The sequence below is a fragment of the Oryzias latipes genome, chromosome 3 (assembly GCF_053564925.1).
Source record: "Oryzias latipes strain Hd-rR chromosome 3, Olatipes_Hd-rR_3.1".
NCBI lineage: Eukaryota > Metazoa > Chordata > Actinopteri > Beloniformes > Adrianichthyidae > Oryzias > Oryzias latipes.
Genome location: NC_136239.1, coordinates 42,885,657 through 42,908,936, shown reverse-complemented (window position 1 = coordinate 42,908,936; position 23,280 = coordinate 42,885,657). Strand labels below are relative to the sequence as shown.

General features: G+C 48.0%; 1 protein-coding gene across 1 annotated transcript; it reads left to right on the top strand.

Moving 5' to 3' along the window:
* Nucleotides 1–1,821: 1,821 nt before the first annotated feature.
* tmc3 (transmembrane channel like 3) lies at nucleotides 1,822–23,278 on the top strand. Its single transcript, XM_078944842.1, has 22 exons — nucleotides 1,822–2,119; nucleotides 2,292–2,435; nucleotides 3,666–3,741; nucleotides 4,477–4,558; nucleotides 4,661–4,767; nucleotides 7,387–7,485; nucleotides 8,513–8,655; nucleotides 9,285–9,432; nucleotides 9,512–9,555; nucleotides 9,902–10,049; nucleotides 10,153–10,262; nucleotides 10,340–10,418; nucleotides 10,547–10,801; nucleotides 10,948–11,076; nucleotides 11,958–12,025; nucleotides 12,158–12,286; nucleotides 13,492–13,602; nucleotides 13,820–13,945; nucleotides 14,029–14,107; nucleotides 20,100–20,142; nucleotides 20,214–20,472; nucleotides 21,235–23,278. The coding sequence occupies exons 1-22, from the start codon at nucleotides 1,908–1,910 to the stop codon at nucleotides 22,058–22,060; spliced, it is 3,417 nt and encodes a 1,138-aa protein (XP_078800968.1). The 5' UTR covers nucleotides 1,822–1,907; the 3' UTR covers nucleotides 22,061–23,278.
* The last annotated feature ends 2 nt before the right edge of the window (nucleotides 23,279–23,280 follow it).

Below are 23,280 nucleotides of genomic sequence, written 5' to 3'. Positions count from 1 at the left end.
AAATGTCTGAGTTACTGAGACCCATCTTGAACATCCTCTGTCCAGTGTAGTAAATTCTGTGTAGAGTTTTGAGATGGATTAGCTGCAGATTTGGACTTTTTGTCAGTTTAAAGGTGTTTAGACAAAGTTCTGACCAAAAGCTTTCATCTGTGCTGATGCTCAAATCCGCATCCCATTTTGTTGTCGGAAGTGAAATATTGTTATCTAAATTACATAAAAGTTTGTATATTTTGGAGAGAGTTTTATTCATTGAGAAATTGATCAGAGTGGTAACTACATCTGGTAGCTTTAAATCGTTGTCTCTGTATTTAAACTTTTTAGTAATAATTGATTTAAGTTGCTGATATTCCAAGAAGTTATATATTCCATGTTTGTCTTGAAGTTCCTGGGGAGTTATGAATCTTCTATTAATAATTATGTGCTCTAGTTGTTTTATGCCCCCTGCTTGCCAAGCTGGGAAGTGGATAATTTTTTTGTTTATGAGGATGTCTGGGTTGTTCCAGATGGGTGTCATTTTGCACGGTTGAATTGATGATTTTGATATTTTGAGAAATTCCCACCAGGCTGTTAAAGTGGCATTTATATTAATACTTTTGAAACAATCCTGTTTTTTAACTATTTGGCTGATAAATGGAAGATCTGACAGGTTGATCTTTCCACATAACGCCTGTTCCAAGTCTAACCATGAGTTGGTTTCTGGATTTTTTTTAACCATTTTAAGATGTATTGTAATCTATTTGCAAGAAAGTATTTGTGGAAGTTAGGTAATTCTAATCCTCCACAGCTTTTTGCAGATTTTAAAGTTTTTAGACTGATTCTTGCAGGTTTATTGTTCCATAGAAAGCTTGATATGGATGAGTCTAATGTTTTGAAACATTTTAATGGCGGTTGTGTGGGAATCATTGAGAAGAGATAATTAACCTTGGGTAAGATTTTCATTTTTACTGTGGCTACCTTGCCCATAAAGGACAGAGGCAGGTTGGTCCAGCGTGTTAGATCGTCCTGTATGTTTTTCAGTAATGGGGTGTGGTTTAGCTGCACCAGTTCTGATAGTTTGGGGGAAAAATTGATACCTAGATATTTGATATTTCCTGATTTAACTGGTATTGTGAGTTTTTGCAAGACTGCACACTTTGTCGAGTGTAATTCCTAATTTCGGAGGAGAGAAGACTCTAAACTACCATCTTTGCGGCTCCGCACTGGAAGCCTCCAATCAAAATTCTTTAACCCTTGTGCTATCCTAGGCACTTTAACATTGGGAGGTGGGTCATCTAGACCCACTAGACAGTGCTCTGAACCTTTTATCTTCAATGATTTGTGATCTTCACTGGTGTCCATGGATTACATGAAATCTTTCCACCTTTATCCACCTTTGTCATGGTAGGGAGAACACCTCAATGGAAGGGGGGGGTCATCTAAGATAGCACAAGGGGTAAGAGAAGATTTTGTTCCTGACATCTTGGTATAAAATTGTGTTTGAGTTATTGCTTTTGTGATTAAAGTTTGAGTTTGAGACGAGCAATAAAGCTTGTCATTCCACCGAAATCCATACTGGAGATCAGACCACAGGGTTCCACCGGTTCTACTTTTTGGGGTCATGCTGCATACATTTAGAAGACCACCCAGCAGACCTCTATGTTCATATTGAGGACCCCATATTGTCCTCACAGTCTAAAATAGCTTGAAAGGCTCTTCAAAACAGAAACAAAAATAAAATAATGTAGCAGAATCAGAAAATGACTGAAACGACTTACGACTCATTGTCTTTTTTAAAGCTTGGTTAGGCGTGCACGTGTTTGTGTATTTGTGTGTGAGTATGTGTGAGGGTAAATGTGTTGGTGTGAGTGCACACGACTTTGTAATGGAACATGTGTCTGGCCCTTTAAGCCCCCCCCCCCCTCAGGGTGATGAGGGTGCCTGTGCCCGGCAGCAGCAGCAGCAGCAGCAGCAGCAGCAGCAGCGGCGGCAGCAGCGGCAGCAGGTGGTGCGGTCCCGTCAGCATGAGTTTGGTCACGCCGCCCGTGGACGGCAGCAGGTCCTCATCTGCAGCCCGGAGACACCGGAGTGTGAGGAAGTCGTCCAGGAGGATCTTCTCCTCCTACCAGGACCACCAGCAGGGGTGAGTGCCCCCGTCCGTTCTTCGGTTGTGTTTTAGTGCCGCTGTGGCGGGGTAGGGGTTAGGGTGTTCTGGTCCCATCAGAGGACCCCGCTGCCCCCCCCCAGCTGACTGGTTACTGCAGAGCTTCTTTTGTCCCAATTCAGCTCCATTTCTGATTCGTCTCCTCCTGAAGCTCCTCAGACGATGAAGATAAAGACGAGCGGGTGGACAGCAACGATCCAGAGGAACTGTTCCAGAACATCCAGTTCCAGAAGGAGATCATCGCCAACATCCGGAGCCGACCCTGGCCCATGAGGCGGAAGCTGAAAGTCCTGAAGTAATCCTCTTCTTCTCTGTTCGCTCCTCTCCGATTCTCTGGCGTTTCTACAGGGGTCCAGATGACCCGCTGAAACATGGTGCAGCAGCCTCTCATGTGGGGGGGTTCATCACCCGGTGGTCCTGGTCCTTCAGTTGTTAGATGACTTGTTTCAGACTCTGTTGATCTGGTTTGTGTTCAGGACACAGCCTGAAAAACGTTGGAGGTGTGAAGCTGCAGAAACAGCCCCCCCGGGTCTTTGAAGGGTTGGGGCAGAGCGGGAGGGGGGGGGGGGCGCAGCTGGTGGGGTGGGGGTGCTGAGAGTGAGCATCAGGTAATTTCCTTTTATGGGCCGTTTGTTATTACTGCTCACTTTTACTGCCGTCATCAGCGGCGCCGGCGAGTGGAAAACCAAACATCTGCCACCTCCATACTGCCCCCCTCCCACCCCCTACCCTACCCCAAGCCCTCTTCCATGTCGATCAGTTTTAGGACCCTGGGTCTTCTTGTTACCTTAGTTTTTTCAGAGTCCAGAGTCTTTCTCAGGTTGTGAGGCTGGTGGGGGGTTGGGGGGCTTTAGGCTGGTTAAAATGTCTGAACTGATAATTTTACTTAAAGCTGGAGCTATAGTAGCAGTTTAAGAAAATAGCCCCCCCCCCAAAAAACCCCACAGCTTATAAAGGATGTGAATGAAATTCCATGAGAACACGAGTGCTGCTTCATCACACTAGTCTACCCGGGGGGGGGTTCTTGTGGTTGCTGGTTGATCTTCTGAGGAACCCATGAGAACGTGGATGGAACCGGGTTGGTGTAATGTCGTCATGTTATGAAACTACAGGAAATTCTGGGAGGTTTGACGGTGACCTCTGAACCCCAAGTCTGATCAGGGAGATCCGTCTTTAACTTCCTAAGTTGGTTGTTTGGTTAACTAGTCGACAGTCCAGATGTTGTTCTAACTGATCTGCTCAGACTATTTGTGCAGCTGCATCTGACACACTTTCATGCCGGGCTAGAAGACGATTTATGCTGAGTGGTGGCAGTTTACCCGTTAACCTGCCGGTTAAACGTCACCCGAAAACGTCGGTAGAAAATGGTCAGACCTGTATAGAGCAGGCAGGTGACCTGCAGGAAACACCAAGGCGGTAAACCTTGTGAACCTGGAGAGAAAATGTTGATTTTGTATTTTGCGAACAGAAATCCAATAATGATTGTGTTCGCTTTGTGCGTCTGTTGTGTGTTTGTGTTTTAAAGGCAGGCCAGAGAGATCGTTCTGAAGTACGAGGGCCGGCTGACCAGAACCAGAGGATACCAGACGGCAGGAGCAGATGTACGTGGAACCGGACCACATCTGCATTTATGCTGACAGGATCTGCTGCCCTGGTTTCACAGGGAACCGGGTCAGGCAGTCCAACCGCTCTTTGTGGTTTCCGTTTTCTTTTTGGTGGAGTTCCTCTGCTGTAGTTGATTCCAACGTTTCAGACTCCAGCGACTCTTGGGTTGATTCAGTTGTTGTTCAGATTCCGTTGTTTTAGCCCATTTCTGTTTTGACCTGCAGCAGCCGTTTCAGAGCAGGATTTACGGCTCGGTTCCATGAAGGGGAATGAAGAGCAGCAGCTGAATTTACAGCCTTTCTGCCTAATTGAAGCTCTTTATCGTCATCCGCTCAGATTGGACTCTGAGGTTCAGATTTGGGGGGTGGGAGAGGGGGGGCAGTGCTGGGTGGAAATGCAGAACAATAAAGACTCAGTGAACCAAAGCCCCACCAGCCTCTAGCAGCTCTGTGATTGGCTGTTTGGAGCAGCAGTTTCTCCTCATGATGGTCAAAGCAGAAACGCTGAGGACGGCAGATCTACTGTCTGGGTTAGTGGTTCAATTCCTGGCTGCAGTCATAAATCAAAGTGTCTTTGAGCAAAGCACTGAACATCAGGGTGCAGCATTACTGCGCCGCTCTGGCTGTTTTTGCGGGTGAAGGTCATTGAGAAGCAGAGGTGTACCATGGGGGGGGGGGGGGGGGCATGCTCAAAGCTCAGCCTGTCTGAAATGTGTCCCCCCCCTTCCCCAGCTGCTGAAGAAGATTTCCCGTCTTCTTTACAACGTTGTGGTCCTCTTCATCCCATGGGAAGTGAGGATCAAGAAGATTGAGAGTAAGTCTGCAGCTTTTACTCTACTAGAACTTTTATCAGTCGTCCATCAGTGCGGGGGGGGGGGGGCTGGTCCTTCTCTCAGGTGTCTCTTTATCTGTGCAGGTCATTTTGGGTCAGGCGTGGCGTCCTACTTCATCTTTCTGCGCTGGTTGTTTGGCATCAACATCGTCCTAACCATCATGACGGGAGCCTTTGTCGTGCTGCCAGAGGTCTGGGGGCCCAGTGGGTGGGGGGGGGGGGGGTCTTCTGGCTCTGCCAGGCTTTCTTTGACTTTACTGAACGTTTCTCAGATGTGTTTGTTTGTAATGAATTCCTCATTGGTTCATAGATCTAAACACAGTAGATCTGCTGTCATTCCTGAAAAGACGCTTGCTCTGACCTACAGAAGACATGTTTGACTCATGGAGCCCAGAGTGTGTGAATAGAAAACGCAACACATGAATAAAGTAATCAATTGACTGTATTAAAACACAAAGAAAACAAATAACTAAACAATGAGTTGAGACAGTGGAGAATGGAGTCTCCAGGAATCCACAAGGATATTTTTCAGTCTTTGGTTTTCAAAGTTCCTTTTTCCTTTGGGTGTGGCGTCTTTGTCAAAGTTCCTTTTTCATAGGTCCGTTGATCAAGTTCTCATTGACAGTTCCTGGGCAGCTCACCATGCACCGTAGCTGTGTGGTGCAGATCAAAAGTGGTTCCAATCAGGGATAGAAGTGGGGGTGGGAAAAAACCTGAGCTAAACAAGGTCAAACAAATTATAGATTAGATAACATATACTATTTACAACAAATTATTTACAAGTACAGTAGTCAACTGTATGTCATTATTGTAAGAAAAAAAATAATCAAATAAGGTCCTAACAGAATTTGTAAAAGCCTACTGTCAAATTTCAAAGTCAAATAGGTTTCAATAATGTTTCAAACATAAAGTGCACTTTTAATGATATTTAGCATTAGCATTAATTAATTTAGTATTAATCAGAGGAGGAAAAACAATGAAAGAAATGAATGAATTCAAAACTAAAATGGCCGACCAGGCACAACTACAAATAAATACAAAAACAAATTGAAAAGTCCAAAGCGGACAAAAACTGAAAACAATTATTAACCCTTGTGCTATCATAGATTACCCCCCCCCCCCCCTTCCATTGAGGTGTTCTCCTACCATGACAAAGGTGGATAAAGGTGGAAAGATTTCATGTAATCCATGGACACCAGTGAAGATCACAAATCATTGAAGAAAAAAGGTTCACCGCACTGTCTAGTGGGTCTAGATGACCCACCTCCCAATGGTAAAGTGCCAAGGATAGAACAAGGCTTAACTGAAATATTTCCAATTTCAACAGAAAAAAGACTGATCAAAAATCTGTATGTAGACACACTAGCATGGCATTTCTGTGAGGCAGGGAGCCTTGGCAGGCCTGTTTTGCTGCTATGTGTTTGACTGGATCACAATTACATCATCATTATTCCATCCCAAGGCAACAAAAGACAGTTTAGATTTAACCAGAAATACGACTAGCAGCTGCAGTTCTGGATAGAGGGATGAGATCTATATGCATCTATGAATGGATGGATGATAAAGGTTGAATCCAAATTCTGCCCCTACCCTCTGACTCGTAGGGTCATTTGGAGCTGTAGTGGTGTCTGAAAGTGTTTTTAAGGAGGAGCCGTAGCGCCTTTAGGCTGGGTATCCCTCCGCCTGTAGGGTGTTCCGCGTGGCGCTGGCGTGGAGGAGAAACGCATTTCTTTACATTGGCGTGCTCTGAAGCACAGAAGTTTACGTTTAAATGTCAGTAATGACTTTTTGTTTTAGCGTGACTTTTTAAAGTTATCAAAACGATGTCAGGTGCGTTTTCAGAGCGCTGGCAGCTACTCGCTAACGTGGATGACTGGCAGCTGTTGATGACATCATCATCAGCAACATCCGGCTTAGAAGACACTATTTTCCACATCGCTCTGCTTGGAGGGATAAAGGTCGGGAGAAGGGGGGGGGGGGGGGGGGGAATTTGGATTCAGCCAAAGAGACGGCATGTATGGAGGAAGGAAAATGCAAGAAAGACCGATAGGTGACGAAGGGACGAGGGATGGTTAGAGACTGGAGGATGGACAGATGACAGATAGACAAGGAAGCAGTGGGGTTTAGATGGAAAGATGAAGGTTGAATGATGGAGGGATAATGGAAAAATGGCTGATGGAGGGTTGATAAATGATTGATGGAAGAGTGGCAGCATCAGCTTTCTTCCGTCTTATGCAACAAATTAAGTTTGTGAATCTTGACAGCGTTTTCGTTGAAACCGCAGATGCTATTTAGATAGTTGATTTCACGTTGGGGCTCAGCGCCCCCTTGTGTCCCAGCATGTCACTACTCCTTAGCCTTTCTTTGCATGTCCCTGCAGGCCAAGCAGGACTGCAGGGACATGCAGTTAGATTTATTATTGTCTCTGACCTACAGACACAGGCAATTTCCCCACACATTACTTACACTGCCCCCCACCCCACATGGTTTAATCTCATTCCTCCATTACCTTCATCTCTCTCTCCGTCCTTTGTTGGCTCTAGCCTCCTTTTATCTCCTTCCTGCTCTAATCTACCATAAATACTTGGACTGCTTCACCACATTTTACGGCTGTTTATGTTTCACATCGGCATAGAAATTCAGAATCAGCACATCTGCTACTGAAAGTCTGCAGTTCTGTTTGTTCATCACTGAAATAATCCACGCATCATGAACAATGTCACCTGATTTGTCTCACTGCTTGTGTGCATGAAGCTGGTATGAGTTTTCCAGTGTGGGTATTAACCTGTAGGTCTTCACCTTTGCACCAGTTGCTAGCCGGAGCCCCGTTTGGAACCACCAGAAGTAAAACTATCCCCAAGGAGCACATGGCCTCTGCCCAGGACCTGGACACCATCTGGTCCCTCGGGGTGAGCCTCTTCCTTTGTTTTACCATCCAATCAATCAGACATTCGAAGGCTGCAGTGGGCGCCGCTGCAGTGGACGTCGTTGCAGTGGACGCCGCTGCAGTGGACGCCGCTGCAGTGGACGCCGCTGCAGTGGACGCCGCTGCAGTGGACGCCGCTGCAGTGGACGTCGTTGCAGTGGACGCCGCTGCAGTGGACGCCGCTGCAGTGGACGTCGTTGCAGTGGACGCCGCTGCAGTCGACGCCGCTGCAGTGGACGCCGCTGCAGTGGACGTCGTTGCAGTGGACGCCGCTGCAGTGGACGCCGCTGCAGTGGACGCCGCTGCAGTGGACGCCGCTGCAGTGGACGCCGCTGCAGTGGACGCCGCTGCAGTGGACGCCGCTGCAGTGGACGCCGCTGCAGTGGACGCCGCTGCAGTCGACGCCGCTGCAGTGGACGCCGCTGCAGTCGACGCTGCTGCAGTGGACGCCGCTGCAGTGGACGTTGTTGCAGTGGACGCCGCTGCAGTGGACGCCGCTGCAGTGGACGCTGCTGCAGTGGACGCCGCTGCAGTGGACGCCGCTGCAGTCGACGCCGCTGCAGTGGACGTTGTTGCAGTGGACGCTGCTGCAGTGGACGCCGCTGCAGTGGACGTTGTTGCAGTGGACGCTGCTGCAGTGGACGCTGCTGCAGTGGACGCCGCTGCAGTGGACGCCGCTGCAGTGGACGCCGCTGCAGTGGACGTTGTTGCAGTGGACGCTGCTGCAGTGGACGCCGCTGCAGTGGACGCCGCTGCAGTGGACGTTGTTGCAGTGGACGCTGCTGCAGTGGACGCCGCTGCAGTGGACGTTGTTGCAGTGGACGCTGCTGCAGTGGACGCCGCTGCAGTGGACGCCGCTGCAGTGGACGTTGTTGCAGTCGACGCTGCTGCAGTGGACGCTGCTGCAGTGGACGCCGCTGCAGTGGACGCCGCTGCAGTGGACGCCGCTGCAGCCTGACCTCTGCATCAGATGTTGTGACCTTGCCTAACTCTGGACCTAATTCCTGTAGGGTTACCTGCAGTATTCTGTGCTCTTCTATGGCTACTATGGACGGGTGAGGAAGATCGGCAGTGCCGGCTATAGGCTGCCTTTGGCTTACTTCCTGGTTGGAATGGCTGTATTCGCCTACAGTTTCATCATCCTGCTGCGAAAGTAAATCGTCTCTTCTTGTCATGGAACATCATCATGAGTGAACATTATTTTCTAACTGTACTCCCATTCTGACTCATATTTCAGCTCAACGAGTTGTGTTGGTTTTCATGAAAAGGGTCAAATCCCTAAATGTAACAGACTTATCTTTAGACGGACTGCCTGGGGGTGCAGTGGTTTGCACTCTTAAGCATCCGGTTCAAGTTGGGTCCTTTATTTTTCTCCACAATCTTCCTAGGATCCAACACCTTCTTCACGGGTGAATGCTTGACTCTGAATTGTCCCTTGGTGTGAATGTTGGTGTGGCGTTGTTCTGGACTGGAGGTGTCCAGAATGACTTCCGCTGTTGCCCAGTAGTGGAAAGCTCCGGCCTCCCTGTGACCCTGAACAGGAATTAGCAGGTTTAGGAATGGATCAATTGTATGTATAATCAGCCAGTCCACACCAGTGTTTTTCAACCAGTGTGCCGCAGGATTTTTGTCAAGGATAAAGTGTGTCTTAGCTCAAAAAAGGTTGAAAAACACTGATCTACACAGCGCCCCCTGCTGACACGTGGGAGGTTTAATGGACGTGGATCAGCACAGGGCTGAGCTCCATGGTCCTCACCATGTGGGTCATTATGTGTCCTGCAGAATGGCCAGAAACTCCCGCCTGAGCTTGGCCAGTGCGTCCGATGAGAACTTCACCTTCTGCTGGAGGGTCTTTTGTGCCTGGGACTACCTGATCGGAAACCCAGAGGCTGCAGAGAGCAAAGGCGCTGCCATCGTCAACAACATCCGGGTCAGAAATGCCCACAGAAGCAACCATATTTGGATGAGTCATGACAAACTGTGTCAAAGTTCACTGTCTTTCTGCACAGGAGGCCATTGTCGAAGAGCAGCAGAAAAAGAGGGAAACCAGTTTGTGAGTTTGCCTTCTTTTTTCTCCACATCAACGTTCAGAAAAGAGAATTTTCAGCCTGAAAGGCTCCAGCCGGAACATGGAGGAGCATCTTTGACCCACTTATCACTTCATTCATTTTATTTCTAAAGCACTTTTTTGTAGAGGCTATTAAAGACTGAAATGCTTTCCCAGAGTCCCTGATCACAAGCCGTCAACACGACTAACCTCAAACCTGCATCAGCAGGTCACACGTTTTCACGCTGATTTGGATGTTTAGCTGCCTTTGCTGAAAGGCAGAACCATCTGTGTTGTGGTGCTCTCCTCCTGCGTTATGTTCCTCCGTCTGAGTGGAGCGGTGTTTGTTCAGGGCGGTGCTCATCAGTCTGCGGATCTTAGCCAACATCCTGGTGCTGCTGTCCCTCGCTGGCAGCATCTACATCATCTACTTTGTGGTGGACCGTTCCCAGAAACTGGAACAGGAGAAGCCGGAGCTGACGTTGTGGGAGAAGAATGAGGTTAGAGACGAAGATCTGACACATCGTCAGCATCAGATTACCCAGAAGATCCTCAGCTCCGGGTTCCATCGGGTTCTGAGCGTCCCTACATCGGTCTCTGCAGGTCAGCGTTGTGGTTTCTCTCATCACCATGATCGCGCCGTCGGCCTTTGAACTTGTGGCTCAACTGGAGATGTACCATCCAAGAACCTCGCTAAGGTTCCAGCTTGCCAGGTAGCTCATCACACACAAAGACACAAACACACACACATCTGCACACAGTGATGATGCATGTGTGTTTGTGTTTGCAGAGTTCTGGTTCTTTACCTGGGAAACCTTTATAGCCTCATCATTGCACTGCTGGATAAGGTCAACATCATGAGTTCCTCAGTGAGTCTCACACACACACGGTCGGGTTCTGGACCACTGTGGACCGGTCCTCTTCAGCAGTTCTAAGCCCATCACAGCAGGGACCTTCAAAGGTCCGATGGGTGACCAGTCCTATTCTCTGTCTCCAGCTCACGCCAAGCCTCTCTAATTGGTCGGACTCGTCTTCCTTCCTGGCCACCGTGTCTCAGAATGAGATGCTCAGCGTGTCCACACAGGCAGAGGTCCCGGCGTCTCCGCATCACGCCGGCGCCGTGGCAACAGTCGCCACCATGATGAACGTCAGTGGCAGGAACCACGCGGGAACCTTCATCAACCAGATGGCAGCCTTTGAAAAGACCAACCGTTCTCAGCAGGACCAGTGCTGGGAGACCTACGTGGGACAGGTGAGTCCCTCTGTTCCAGCTCCCATCCAACCAACCACAGACAGGTTCACAGTTCAGTCCATCTAAACGGCTTTTCAGGATGTACCTACAGCGGCAGTGTTTGTGTGCAGACATGCACGCTCATGTGTGTGTGTTTGTGTTTCCAGGAGATGCTGAAGCTGTCCATCATTGACATGATTTTCACCGTGGCCAGCATCTTACTTATCGACTTTATCCGGGGGTTGGTGGTTCGATACCTGAGCGACTGCTGCTGCTGGGACCTGGAGAGCAAGTTTGTGAGTCAACCCTGACTTCAGGTTTCTGCTGCGTCCTTGCTGAAGCTGCAGCTGAAACTTGACTGGGGGGGGGGGGGGGGGGGTCAAAGCACCCATTAGTGAATGATGCAGGATGTGGAAGTTTGTATTAGCAGGTGGGTGGATCCATTTTCTGCAAATGAGAACTGGACTCCAAACAGAAAATGTGGCTCCAAGAAGCCAAAATCCCTCAGATTCTATAGACAAACAGTCCATTGGTCAGAAGAACCGTTCTGGATCTGATACCTTTTTTTGACAACGAGATAATAATCCTCATTTTTTCAGATATGTTTTTCTTTTTTCGTAAGTTATTCAAGTTCTAAACTGACCAATCAGAGACCTCATTAAAAGCAGGCGGAGCCTGCTGGCCCCCACGTCCAACATTCAAAATATTTGATTGACAAACTGAGTGCACTTTCAAGAGTTAGGGGGTGTGGCCTTCCAAAAAAGCTCATTCCTGATTGGTGAGAGTAGTTGCCATAGAAACGATGCATCTGACAGACTCACTGATGATGTCTGGCTCCAACGTCCATATTGCACAAAACTGGCGACTGAACTGAGTTCATTTGGTTGGAGCCAAAATTGAACCATTTGCTTTGGGGGGGTGGGGCTGGGGGCTCACACTCACTCAGTCCAGGTCTATGATGCAGTCAACGGTTTGAACCAACAAAGCTTTGATTTATTTCCCTCTGCTTAATTATGCTTTCCCACAATTAGGTGGGCGGAGCTAATTCCAGACAATATTCTAGCTGAACACACATAAAGAAACGATCAATAACTGGGGGGGTCACTGATTCAGCTGGACTGTTTCTGCCCCCTTCTTTGCGCCCTGCTGGACTCTAACGTTGTCTTTCTCCTCTCAGCCTGAATACGGAGAATTCAAGATCGCAGAGAACGTCCTTCACCTGATCTACAACCAGGGAATGATCTGGTGAGCCCCCCGCCTCCTCTTACCCCCCATGCCTCCCTGCTCCAGTGCTTATCTGTGTTCAGCTCATCTCAGAAATGTCAGCTAGCAGCCATAAACATGATTAAAGTCTGAGCGGCACCGTTTCCTCCTCAGGATGGGGGCTTTCTTCTCCCCCTGCCTTCCCGCCTTTAACGTCCTCAAGCTCATCGGTCTGATGTACCTGCGGAGCTGGGCGGTCCTCACCTGCAACGTCCCCCATCAACAGGTGTTCAGAGCGTCCAGGTTCGATACCCACACACACACACACAGACTCACACAGATACACAAACACGTGCACAGTAAAACCTAAAGATGGAGAGTAGAAAGAACATGGAGACCAAATGTTCTCCAGCCACAGTTCAGTTCAGACATGTCAGAAAAAACCTGTTTGAATGAATTAGATGATGTGCTTTTTCATTTTTTGGGATCAGACAACATTTTTGTCTACCAGCAGTTTCTCTGCCTGGATGACATTTCCTCCTTTTTTGCCTTTGAACTTCATCAGCGTCTTGTTTGAATCCCGCTGAAATCCTGGAGTTGGAAGGAAAACAGAATTAGGATATTGGAATTCTGGGGCAACCTTCAGGAAGGCCTGAAGACACCCTTCCATGTTTTTAGCATGATTAAAACAGTGTTTCTGAGTATTTCTTTATTCAAATCGTTGTGAATCAAGAGCAGCCAAAAATGCTGTTTGTAGCTTAAAACATTTGCAGAACCCGAAAAGACAAAGAGAGCAGGAGAACCTGCTGCTGCAGGAACTAGAACTTTTCTGCAGAGAATCTCGGTTCTGCAGCTCTTCATCATCTCTTATCACCAGCTGCCAGATGCTCAGACAAATGCAAACACACAAAGACGCACGTGCACACTCGTGCACAGCAGAATGCTTGTGCGATGACTGTTAAACTGCTGCTCAGATTCGTTTTTGTCTCAACAGTCAATAAAAATCAGATTTTCCGCTGAAAGAGCAAAGAGGACGACTTAATGCATTTATTCATGAAAGCTTCCATATGGGGTGTGTGTGTGTGTGTGTGTGGGGGGAGGGGGTCACTAAAGCGCTTTAGAGGTTATGGAGCTTTACCTCAGCTGTTCCTTAGCTGTTCCTTTGCTGTTTCACAGCTCTTTTGCAGCTTTTTCTTAGCTGTTACTTAGCTGTTCTGCAGCAACTGTTTATTTTTCTATTGACGTCTATGGGATTTTGGATCTTGAAGCCAGCAGGTACTTCCTCTTTGGAACACCGTGGGGTGGGGACACTCAGTCCAGTCGCAGTTACAGTCAATGATTTAAACCAGCAATGAAATCATAGGGTGTCCTTATTTCTGGTTTTAAAGCTTAAATGAAGCAAAGCTTCATTGCTGCTGGTGTTTTAGGATGAAGATCATTTTCCTCTTAAGCTCTGGACGTCTTTGCTAGAAGTTAGGAGCATGTTTATGTTTGCTTCACTCTTTCAGGTCCAACAACTTCTATTTGGCGATGCTACTCTTCATGCTCTTCCTGTGCATGTTGCCCACCATCTTTGCCATCGCGAGGTACAAACCCTCTCAGCACTGCGGACCCTTCAGGTGAGCCGTTGGAAGGAGCATGGTGGCTTCTGAGATGCTGTGAGGAAGACTCAGATGCACTGGAAAGTTTCATCTCCTCTTCTGGAGGAAGGTCTCTCTGCACTCGTTACAGTCGGTTCTTGGTTCCAAGTCTTTTCAGCCAGAAGACCCCAAGTTTGCCTGAAGAGCCTGAACAGTTGAGAAGAAAGGCGTGACAGCTGTGACTTTCATGTTTCAGTGGTCAGGAGAAGATCTATGACATCATCTCAGAGACGGTGGCCAGCGACTTCCCCCTGTGGTTCAGCAAAGTGATGAGTTACGTCAGCAGCCCTGTGGTGGTTCTGCCAGCGGTGCTGCTGCTGTTGTAAGACCACACGCCTGCTGACGCCGCTGCACTGCCAGCACCACTTTGACCTCCATGGTGACCTTCCAACCTTCCTGTTTCAGCATGCTGATCTACTACCTGCAGGCCATCGCCAGGTCCCTCAAGTTCACCAACAACCAGCTGAGACTGCAGCTGCAAACGGTAAGGTTTTCCAGAGAGTGCCTGGAATCTGTTTCACGATGTTCGAGTCTCTTTTTCCAGCAGATTATAACTTAGAGCTTCTGATTTCACACAAATCTGATTGTTATGATTGAGGTTCTCTATTTGTACAAACCTATAATTAGATATATTAGAGACTAAAGATCTTTTTTTTTATTTCTTTGTTTGTTAGTTTTCAGCTTTAATCTAGCCACAGGGGTTGCAAGCCAGTTACTTCTGTGCCGGTCCCAAGCCCGGATAAATAGAGAGGGTTGCGTCAGGAAGGGCATCCGGCGTAAAAATTGCCAAAATAACCATGCGAATCATCCACAACACTTTAGACATACCGGATCGGTCGAGGCCCGGGTTAACAACGACCGCCACCGATGCTGCCAACCTACAGGGTGTTGGTGGAAATTTGACTACTGTTGGTGGAAGAAAGAGGGGAGGCAGAAGGGTCCGTGGCCAAAGAAGGGAAAAGGCAGGAACATAGGTTTGAGAATAGGGACTCTTAACGTTGGCACAATGACAGGGAAAGGCAGAGAGCTGGCAGACATGATGGAGAGAAGGAAGGTAGATGTACTGTGTGTGCAAGAGACAAGGTGGAAGGGCAGCAAGGCACGTAGTATTGGAGGAGGATACAAACTGTTCTATCATGGTGTTGATAGGAAGAGAAATGGGGTAGGAGTGATTCTGAAGGGGGAGTTTGTAAACAGTGTTCTAGAGGTGAAAAGAGTCTCAGACAGGATGATGAGCCTAAAGTTAGAAACTGAAGGGGTGATGGTGAATGTAGTCAGTGGGTATGCGCCACAGGTTGGCTGTGAGTTAGAAGTGAAGGAGAGATTCTGGAGTGAGTTGGATGAGGTCATAGAGAGTTTTCCCAGAGGAGAGAGAGTTGTTATTGGAGCAGACTTTAATGGGCATGTTGGTGAGGGCAACAGAGGTGATGAGGAGGTGATGGGCAGGTTTGGTGTGAAGGAAAGGAATCTGGAGGGACAGATGGTGGTGGACTTTGCGAAGAGGATGGAAATGGCTGTAGTCAACACTTACTTCCAGAAGAGAGAGGAACATAGAGTGACATACAGAAGTGGAGGTAGGAGTACTCAGGTGGACTACATCCTATGTAGACGAGGTCATTTGAATTCAATTCAATTCAATTCAATTCCATTTTAATTGTATAGCCCAAAATCACAACAACAGTCGTCTCGATGGGCTTCGAAGTAAAACATGAACTCAAAAGGATCACGAATACAAAGAGTTCAATAGGAAAATACTAAAATGAACTAACAAACTGACTAAGCTATACTGGCATCCCTGCCCTTAGACCCCCCTTCGCGGTAAGAAAAAACTCTAAGAAAAAAAACGGATTCCGGAAAAAAACGAAGAAACCTCAGGGGTGCCCACATGAAGGAGGGATCCTCCCCCAGGACGGACAGGCGATTTACCAGAAATCTTAGAGAAGAATTAACTTATCTAAATCTACAACTACATATATATATATATATATATATATATATATATATATATATATATATATATATATATATATATATATATATATATATATATATATATATATATAAAAGTCCAGCAGACGAGCTTCATCCAGCCGTGGTTGTGGGGACAGTCAAGGGCGCGAGTCGAGCCGGAGACAGGAACCACAGCCAGGTGTAGGAGCAGGAGCAGAGACGAGGTACTCGGTCAGGTACAGAGCAGAGACGAGCCAGAGATGAGCCAGAGGCAGGATCCACAGCCAGGTGTAGGAGCAGGAGCAAAGGCGAGGTAAACGGTCAGGAACTGGAGCACGGATGAGCCAACTGGAGTCTGGAAGCACTCCCACTCCCCAGGAGGGGAGAGGAAAAGAGGGACAATACATGAATCGCACTGCACCAAACAGAGGCATGGAGAACTAAATGATAAATTATGATGAAGAATAGAGGAGAGGAAGGGTAGAAGTAAAAAAGGAAAGAGGACAGAACCCCAGTGTACCATAGTTACCCCAGCTTCAACTTCTAGCAGCCTTTTAAAGGAAAAAGTTATTAAGTTTAATTTAAACAAATTAACATTAAGTTAAATAATCTCTGAATACTAACTAGTCTGAAAATAAGCCTGTCCAAAGAGGAATGTTTTAAGTCTAACTTTGAATGTAGAAACTGAGTCGGCCTCTCTTCCATGAGCTGGGAGTTTATTCCATAAGACAGGGGCTTGGTGGCTAAACGCTCTACCTCCAACCGTACTTTTACTAATTCTAGGAACCACAAGCAGTCCTGCATTTTGCGAGCGAAGTGAGCGAAGTTGAAAGAGGTTAATGACTGCAAAGTGGTGGTAGGAGAGAGTGTAGCCAGACAGCACCGCATGGTGGTGTGTAAGATGACTCTGGAGGTCAGGAAGAAGAAGAGAGGGAAAACAGAAAAGAAGACCAAGTGGTGGAAGCTACAGAATGAAGAAACTTGTGAGGAATTTAGGCAGAAGTTGAGGCAGGTCCTGGGTGGTCAGGATGAACTTCCAGATGACTGGGAAACTACAGCAGAGATTATCAGGGAAACAGGTAGGAAGGTGCTAGGTGTGTCATCTGGAAAGAGGAAAGACGGTAAAGACACTTGGTGGTGGAATGAGGAAGTACAGGACTGCGTCCAGAGGAAGAGGTTGGCTAAAAGGAAGTGGGATGTAGAAAGGACTGAGGAAGGTAGACAGGAGTACAAGGAAGCGCAGCGTAAAGTGAAGAGAGAGGTGGCAAAGGCCAAACAGAAAGCTTACGATGAGCTATATGACAGGTTAGACACAAAGGAAGGAGAGAAGGACTTGTACAGGCTAGCCAGACAGAGAGACAGTGATGGGAAGGACGTGCAACAGATAAGGGTGATTAAGGACAGAGATGGAAAGGTGCTAACAACCCAAGAGAGTGTACAGAAAAGATGGAAGGAGTATTTTGAGGAGCTGATGAACGAGGAAAATGACAGGGAAAGAAGGGAGGAAGATGTGGTTGTTGTGGAGCAGGAAGTAGCAGAGATTGGAAAGGATGAGGTTAGGAAGGCTCTGAAAAGGATGAAGAGCGGAAAGGCCGTTGGTCCTGATGACGTACCTGTGGAGGTATGGAAGTGCTTAGGAGAGACAGCAGTGGAATTTCTAACAAGGTTGTTCAATAGGATTTTAGAGAGTGAGAAGATGCCTGAGGAATGGAGGAGAAGCGTTCTGGTTCCGATCTTTAAGAACAAGGGTGACATGCAGAACTGCAGCAACTATAGAGGAATAAAGTTGATGAGCCACACAATGAAGCTGTGGGAAAGAGTAGTGGAAGCCAGGCTTAGGAAGAAGGTGGAGATTTGTGAGCAGCAGTATGGTTTCATGCCCCGTAAGAGCACCACTGATGCCATTTTTGCTTTGAGAATGTTGATGGAAAAGTACAGAGAAGGTCAGAAGGAGCTGCATTGTGTGTTCGTAGATTTAGAGAAGGCGTATGACAGGGTGCCGAGGGAGGAGCTGTGGTACTGTATGAGGTCGTCTGGAGTGGCAGAGAAGTATGTCAGAGTAGTTCAGGACATGTATGAGAGAAGTATGACGGTGGTGAGATGTGCTGTAGGTCAGACAGAGGAGTTCAAGGTGGAGGTGGGACTACACCAAGGATCAGCTTTGAGTCCTTTTTTGTTTGCTATGCTGATGGACAGGCTGACAGACGAGGTAAGACAGGAATCTCCCTGGACAATGATGTTTGCGGATGACATCGTAATTTGCAGTGAGAGTAGAGAGCAGGTGGAGGAACAGCTAGAGAGGTGGAGGTTTGCTCTGGAAAGAAGAGGTATGAAGGTCAGTCGTAGTAAGACAGAATACATGTGTCTGAACGAGAGGGATCAAGGTAGAAGCGTTAGGTTACAGGGGACTGAGGTGAAGAAGGTGCAGGAGTTTAAGTACTTGGGGTCAACAGTTCAGTGTGATGGGGATTGTGGAAAAGAGGTGAAGAGGCGAGTGCAGGCAGGTTGGAGCGGTTGGAGGAAAGTGTCAGGAGTGTTGTGTGACAGAAGAGTGCCAGCAAGACTCAAAGGAAAGGTGTACAAGACAGTGGTGAGACCAGCTCTGCTCTATGGGTTAGAGACGGTAGCAGTGAGACAGAGACAAAAGGCTGATATGGAGGTAGCAGAGATGAAGATGTTGAGGTTCTCCTTAGGAGTGACCAGGTTAGACAGGATAAGGAACGAGTACATCAGAGGGACGGCTCATGTTGCCTGTGTTAGCGACAAAGTCAGAGAAGCCAGACTGAGATGGTTTGGACATGTTCAGAGGAGGGACAGTGGATATATTGGTAGAAGGATGTTGGAGATGGAGCTGCCTGGCCGGAGGGCAAGAGGACGGCCAAAGAGGAGATATATGGATGTCTTAACAGAGGACATGAAGTTGGCTAATGTTAGGGTAGAAGATGTCCATGACAGAGTGAGGTGGAAAACGATGATTCGCTGTGGCGACCCCTGATGGGAAAAGCCGAAAGAGAAAGAAGAAGACACACCAATACACACCATACACACCAATGCACACCAATACACACCAATACACACCATTTAACACCATTACACACCAATACACACCATTACACACCAATACACACCAATACACACCATTATGCACCAACACACACCAAAACACACCAATACACACAGATCCACAGCAATGTGCACCAATCAACGCCAATAAGCACAGATACACACCAATATAAACCATTACACACCGTTACACACCATTACACACCAATACACACCATTACACACCAATACACACCATTACACACCAATACACACCAATACACACCATTACACACCAATACATACCAATACACACCAATACACACCATTTAACACCATTACACACCAATACACACCATTACACACCAATACACACCAATACACACCATTATGCACCAACACACACCAATACACACCAATACACACCTTTTAACACCATTACACACCAATACACACCATTACACACCATTACACACCAATACACACCATTACACACCAATACACACCAATACACACCATTATGCACCAACACACACCAAAACACACCAATACACACAGATCCACAGCAATGTGCACCAATCAACGCCAATACGCACAGATACACACCAATATAAACCATTACACACCGTTACACACCATTACACACCAATACACACCATTACACACCAATACACACCATTACACACCAATACACACCAATACACACCATTACACACCAATACACACCAATACACACCATTACACACCAATACACACCAATACACACCATTACACACCAATACATACCAATACACACCATTATACACCAACACACTCTTTTGGTTTAATGTCCCCTCAGTCTATTTAAAGGTCTGCTTGTCTGGTCATCTGCTTTGCATTGGCACCTTTTGGTTCTGTCATGTTTGTTTACTAAACGTTCTCGTCACTAAACCCGGTCTTCTGCATTTTGGGTCCATCTCCTCCAGTCCCTGTCAGCGTTTAACCCTCGTGCTATCCTATGACCCCACCCTTCCATTGACGTGTTCTCCCTACCATGACAAAGGTGGATAAAGGTGGAAAGATTTCATGTAATCCATGGACACCAGTGAAGATCACAAATCATTGAAGAAAAAAGGTTCAGAGCGCTGTCTAGTGGGTCTAGATGACCCAACTCCCAATGTTAAAGTGCCTAGGATAGCACAAGGGTTACATGCTGCTGGAATGCTGAGTCATCAGTTTTCTGATCAGGCGCTTTAACCTGATTGGGAATAATCAGGATCATTTTGAGAACATGCATCACTTTTTCAGAAAGGTTTTCCAGAACTCATCTCTTCCTGGCGGCAGATGGGCCTCTCAAAGCGCCGCCAGCACGTAGCATTTCCCCAAGTTCTGGTCCCCAACCAGCTGCGGCCTGCCCTGCTCCGCCCTCTGGGAACCGAGAAGGGTGTTGAGATGTCAGTACATCATGGCTGAACTAAAGCAGGACTGTCCTTTCATGTTCTCAGGAACGGATGGAGGACAAGAAGAAGGTCTTCCAGCTGGCTGCAGGTATCTGCTGTGTTCTTCTTTCTGCTCGTGTAGCTTCTCCTATTTGAACGTGGACTCTGTAATCTATCCAGCAAGACTGCAAGCTCCAGAAAGCACAGAGGAACCGAAATCGGATCAGCAGCTGAGCGACGTGACCAGCCTGGGAGCGTCCGCACACTTGGGTTCTCCTGGATCGGATGGGAGCGAAGTGAACCTCCAGTCTGCTGCCGACAGCAGCATCCAGACCATCGCGCAGGCCGCGTCCCGGACGGACCTGAGCAGGGGAGGTCCACGCCGGACGCCGGCTGCAGCCGTCACATCCAAGCCCCCGCCTCCTCACCTGCCAAACAGGTATGGGCCGAGCTCCGAAGCCACAGACCTTGGCCCTTCATACACAAGGGGCTCTGTGGATCCAAAAACTATGAAAACCTTTGATTATAGTTAGATGGTCTTGATCCATGTGACAGATCGGACTCAAAGAGCTTCAAAATGATGCTTGGACCTTCAACAGTCACTTTTGTTGGATGGAGATCCTTCCCTTACTGATCTCATCAATGTTCTTGTCCGAACCAAGACAAGACTTTTAGAACCTTAAAGAACTTCTGTCTAACCCCCTTTGAGGTCTGTCAGGTCTGCCTGACCTTCATCTTCGTCACAGTCTCAGAGTCTTTGAACCTGTGCTGACCTTCAAACACTGCAGGTGTCACCACGGTTCCTCAGAGCCGGTTCTTCTGTTGTCACTGAGATGATCCACAGGTCAGAAACGTCACTTTGATTCTGTAGCTTCAGTCTTAGGAACCAAAGACAGCTGGGGTCCCGACACTCATGGTTACCCACCTTCCTCTCCCTCCATGGGTCTGTATGCAGACTGCAGCCCTCAGACCTTCACAGGTCCAAATCCAAAGTGCTGGAGCGACATGAACAGTCCAGAAGACTCTGAAATCTGGCTTTCTGGATGGGTTCATGGATCCTTCAGCAACTGTTGTTCAGATTTCACTTTGACTCCGACTGTGTTGTTTTCTGAATGATGTCGCCGACATTTGTAAGTCCAGCTGGCGGCAGCGTGGAGTCCGTCTGGCGGCTCTGACAGAATGTCTTCTCTGCTTTGTTCAGGAGGAAGTTGCGTGCACTCCGCCCCATGGTGACCGCAGGGATCGTTTCGGCGCAGAGTTACGACGCCTGCCGGACTCACACCACCCGTCTAGTTTTTGTCAACGAGCACGAGCCCCGGAAGAAGCTGCTGCGCTCGGCAACGCGCATTCCACGCCACTATGTGGTGGAAAAACCGGCAGAGATCTTGGAGCTGTACCCGCGTAATGTTCGACGCTACACGCCCTGCCCCGCCCATCACCTGCCACACCCTCATCGATGCCACACATCACAGCATCTCCCTAAGGACTACAAGTATGAGGGTGAGAGGGAAAGGAGCCGGACGTGCCTGGGAAAAGCTGCCCGGCCGCGTTCTCTGTCCGACCTCCAGCAGCAGAACCAACTCTACATCCGGAAACATCTGGAAGGACACAAAGACGGCCTTCAGGTCCGGTATGCAGCTCAGGAGAACGAAGTCCAGGATGGAAAAGTGGACTGGAGAGATGTTGAACTCCACTCTTCATCCCGAAGCAGCATCAGAACCGAGCCCGTTTTGGTCCGAACCCGGCATCACGTCTACTCCCCAGGAGGACGCTGTCTGTCTGCAGCCAGAGATAAGATGTTAGAGTCCAACAGCAAGCGTAAGCCGAAGGCCCAACAGGAGACAGAGTCTGACTCTGGCTCTATGGCCTCCAGCAGCGACCAGCAGAACAGCAGCTCCGATCAGTACCTGCAGGTCATCCACAGCAAGCAGCACCACCTCAGGTCCGGTTCTGCACTCACCAAGCACACATCTGAGACTAGCTTCAAGTGCAGCCCATCCAACAGTTTCGTCTGCTCCAACGTCTGACCGTCTTCTGTTCATGCTGATCCTGAACCCGAACTTCAGACTGGGATGAGGAACTGCAGAAGTAGAACCAAAACAGTGTTCAGGTGGTAGTTGTTCATGCGCTCTTTGGTTCATGGGTTCCACATGACATGACTGGGGTCTTTAGGTCACGTTAGTCACCTTCAAGTTGTTTGGTATTTGAGTTCTGGATTTAGTGAACTGTCAGGTTTTGCATTTCATAAGTCAAAAAGAGTCCATTTATTTCTGAAGCCCTTGTGTGACCACACATATATATAAATTAAACTATTAGAGTGAAAGAGCAACAAATTAAAATGATGTTAAATCCAAGCTATGGGCGGCCGTGGTGCAGCGGTAGGGCGGTTGACCCATGATCGTAATATTGCAGGTTCAATTCCCGCCTTGCACGCCCATGTGTGGAAGTGTCCTTGGGCAAGACACTGAACCCCACCTTGCCTCTGGTGGGAGGCTGGTGCCAGTGTTTGGCACGGAGCCCCCATCACTGAGTAAATGTGTGTGTGTGACTGTGTGAATGGGTCTGTGAATGTAGGGTGGAAGAGAGGGTAGAAAGCGCCAATTACCATAAAGCACATTTAGATCAAAGCTGGCATCCATGTACCTCCTCTCAGACCAGAGCAGTCCCAGCTGCTGCTGTGTTTGGAGCGATCCATAATGAGGACAGAGCAGAACGCAGCAGACAGAACACGGACCGTACCAGAGTTTCAGCCAGAGGCAACAGCTCCACCCACCTGCTGGCGCCAAGAAGACGGATGTACACTACACCACAGCCCAGGAAGGTCGCTCAGCGTTCTGCAGACTCGTCTGCTGAAAGAGGGAGAATCATGTCATTTGGAAATTCAGGCTGGATTTCTGTTCAGCAGAGGAGAAGATGGGCGTGGCTGCAGTCTGGAGGAGGAGCTTCCATTTTGTTCAAGTGGACCTTCTGGCAGATTTGAAGCACATTTGACATGAAATACTTGCATCGTGAGTCTTTGTAAAGCATGTGTGTGTTGCTGGTAGCAGTCCTGCATGTGTGCTCGTGAAGGTGGAGGTAGTCAGAGCTGTCGGGTCTGGATAACGGGTTCTGTTAGAAACCTGAATAAAAACCAGAACCTTTGGCGGGTTCAACGTTCGCTTCTTTTAACCCGTGTGTTCATCAACAAACACAAAAAAGTTTGAGGTTTTACAAACAGCAAGTATGAAAAAGAACAGATGACTTCACG

What these genes read in the sequence shown, in the direction of transcription:
- tmc3 (XM_078944842.1), top strand. Translation starts at nt 1,908, where the DNA reads ATGAGGGTGCCTGTGCCCGGCAGCAGCAGCAGCAGCAGCAGCAGCAGC. An exon ending in TACCAGGACCACCAGCAGGG is followed by an intron (nt 2,120 to 2,291) that starts GTGAGTGCCCCC and finishes CTCCTCCTGAAG; the next exon opens with CTCCTCAGACGATGAAGATA. An exon ending in TTCATCATCCTGCTGCGAAA is followed by an intron (nt 8,656 to 9,284) that starts GTAAATCGTCTC and finishes TGTGTCCTGCAG; the next exon opens with AATGGCCAGAAACTCCCGCC.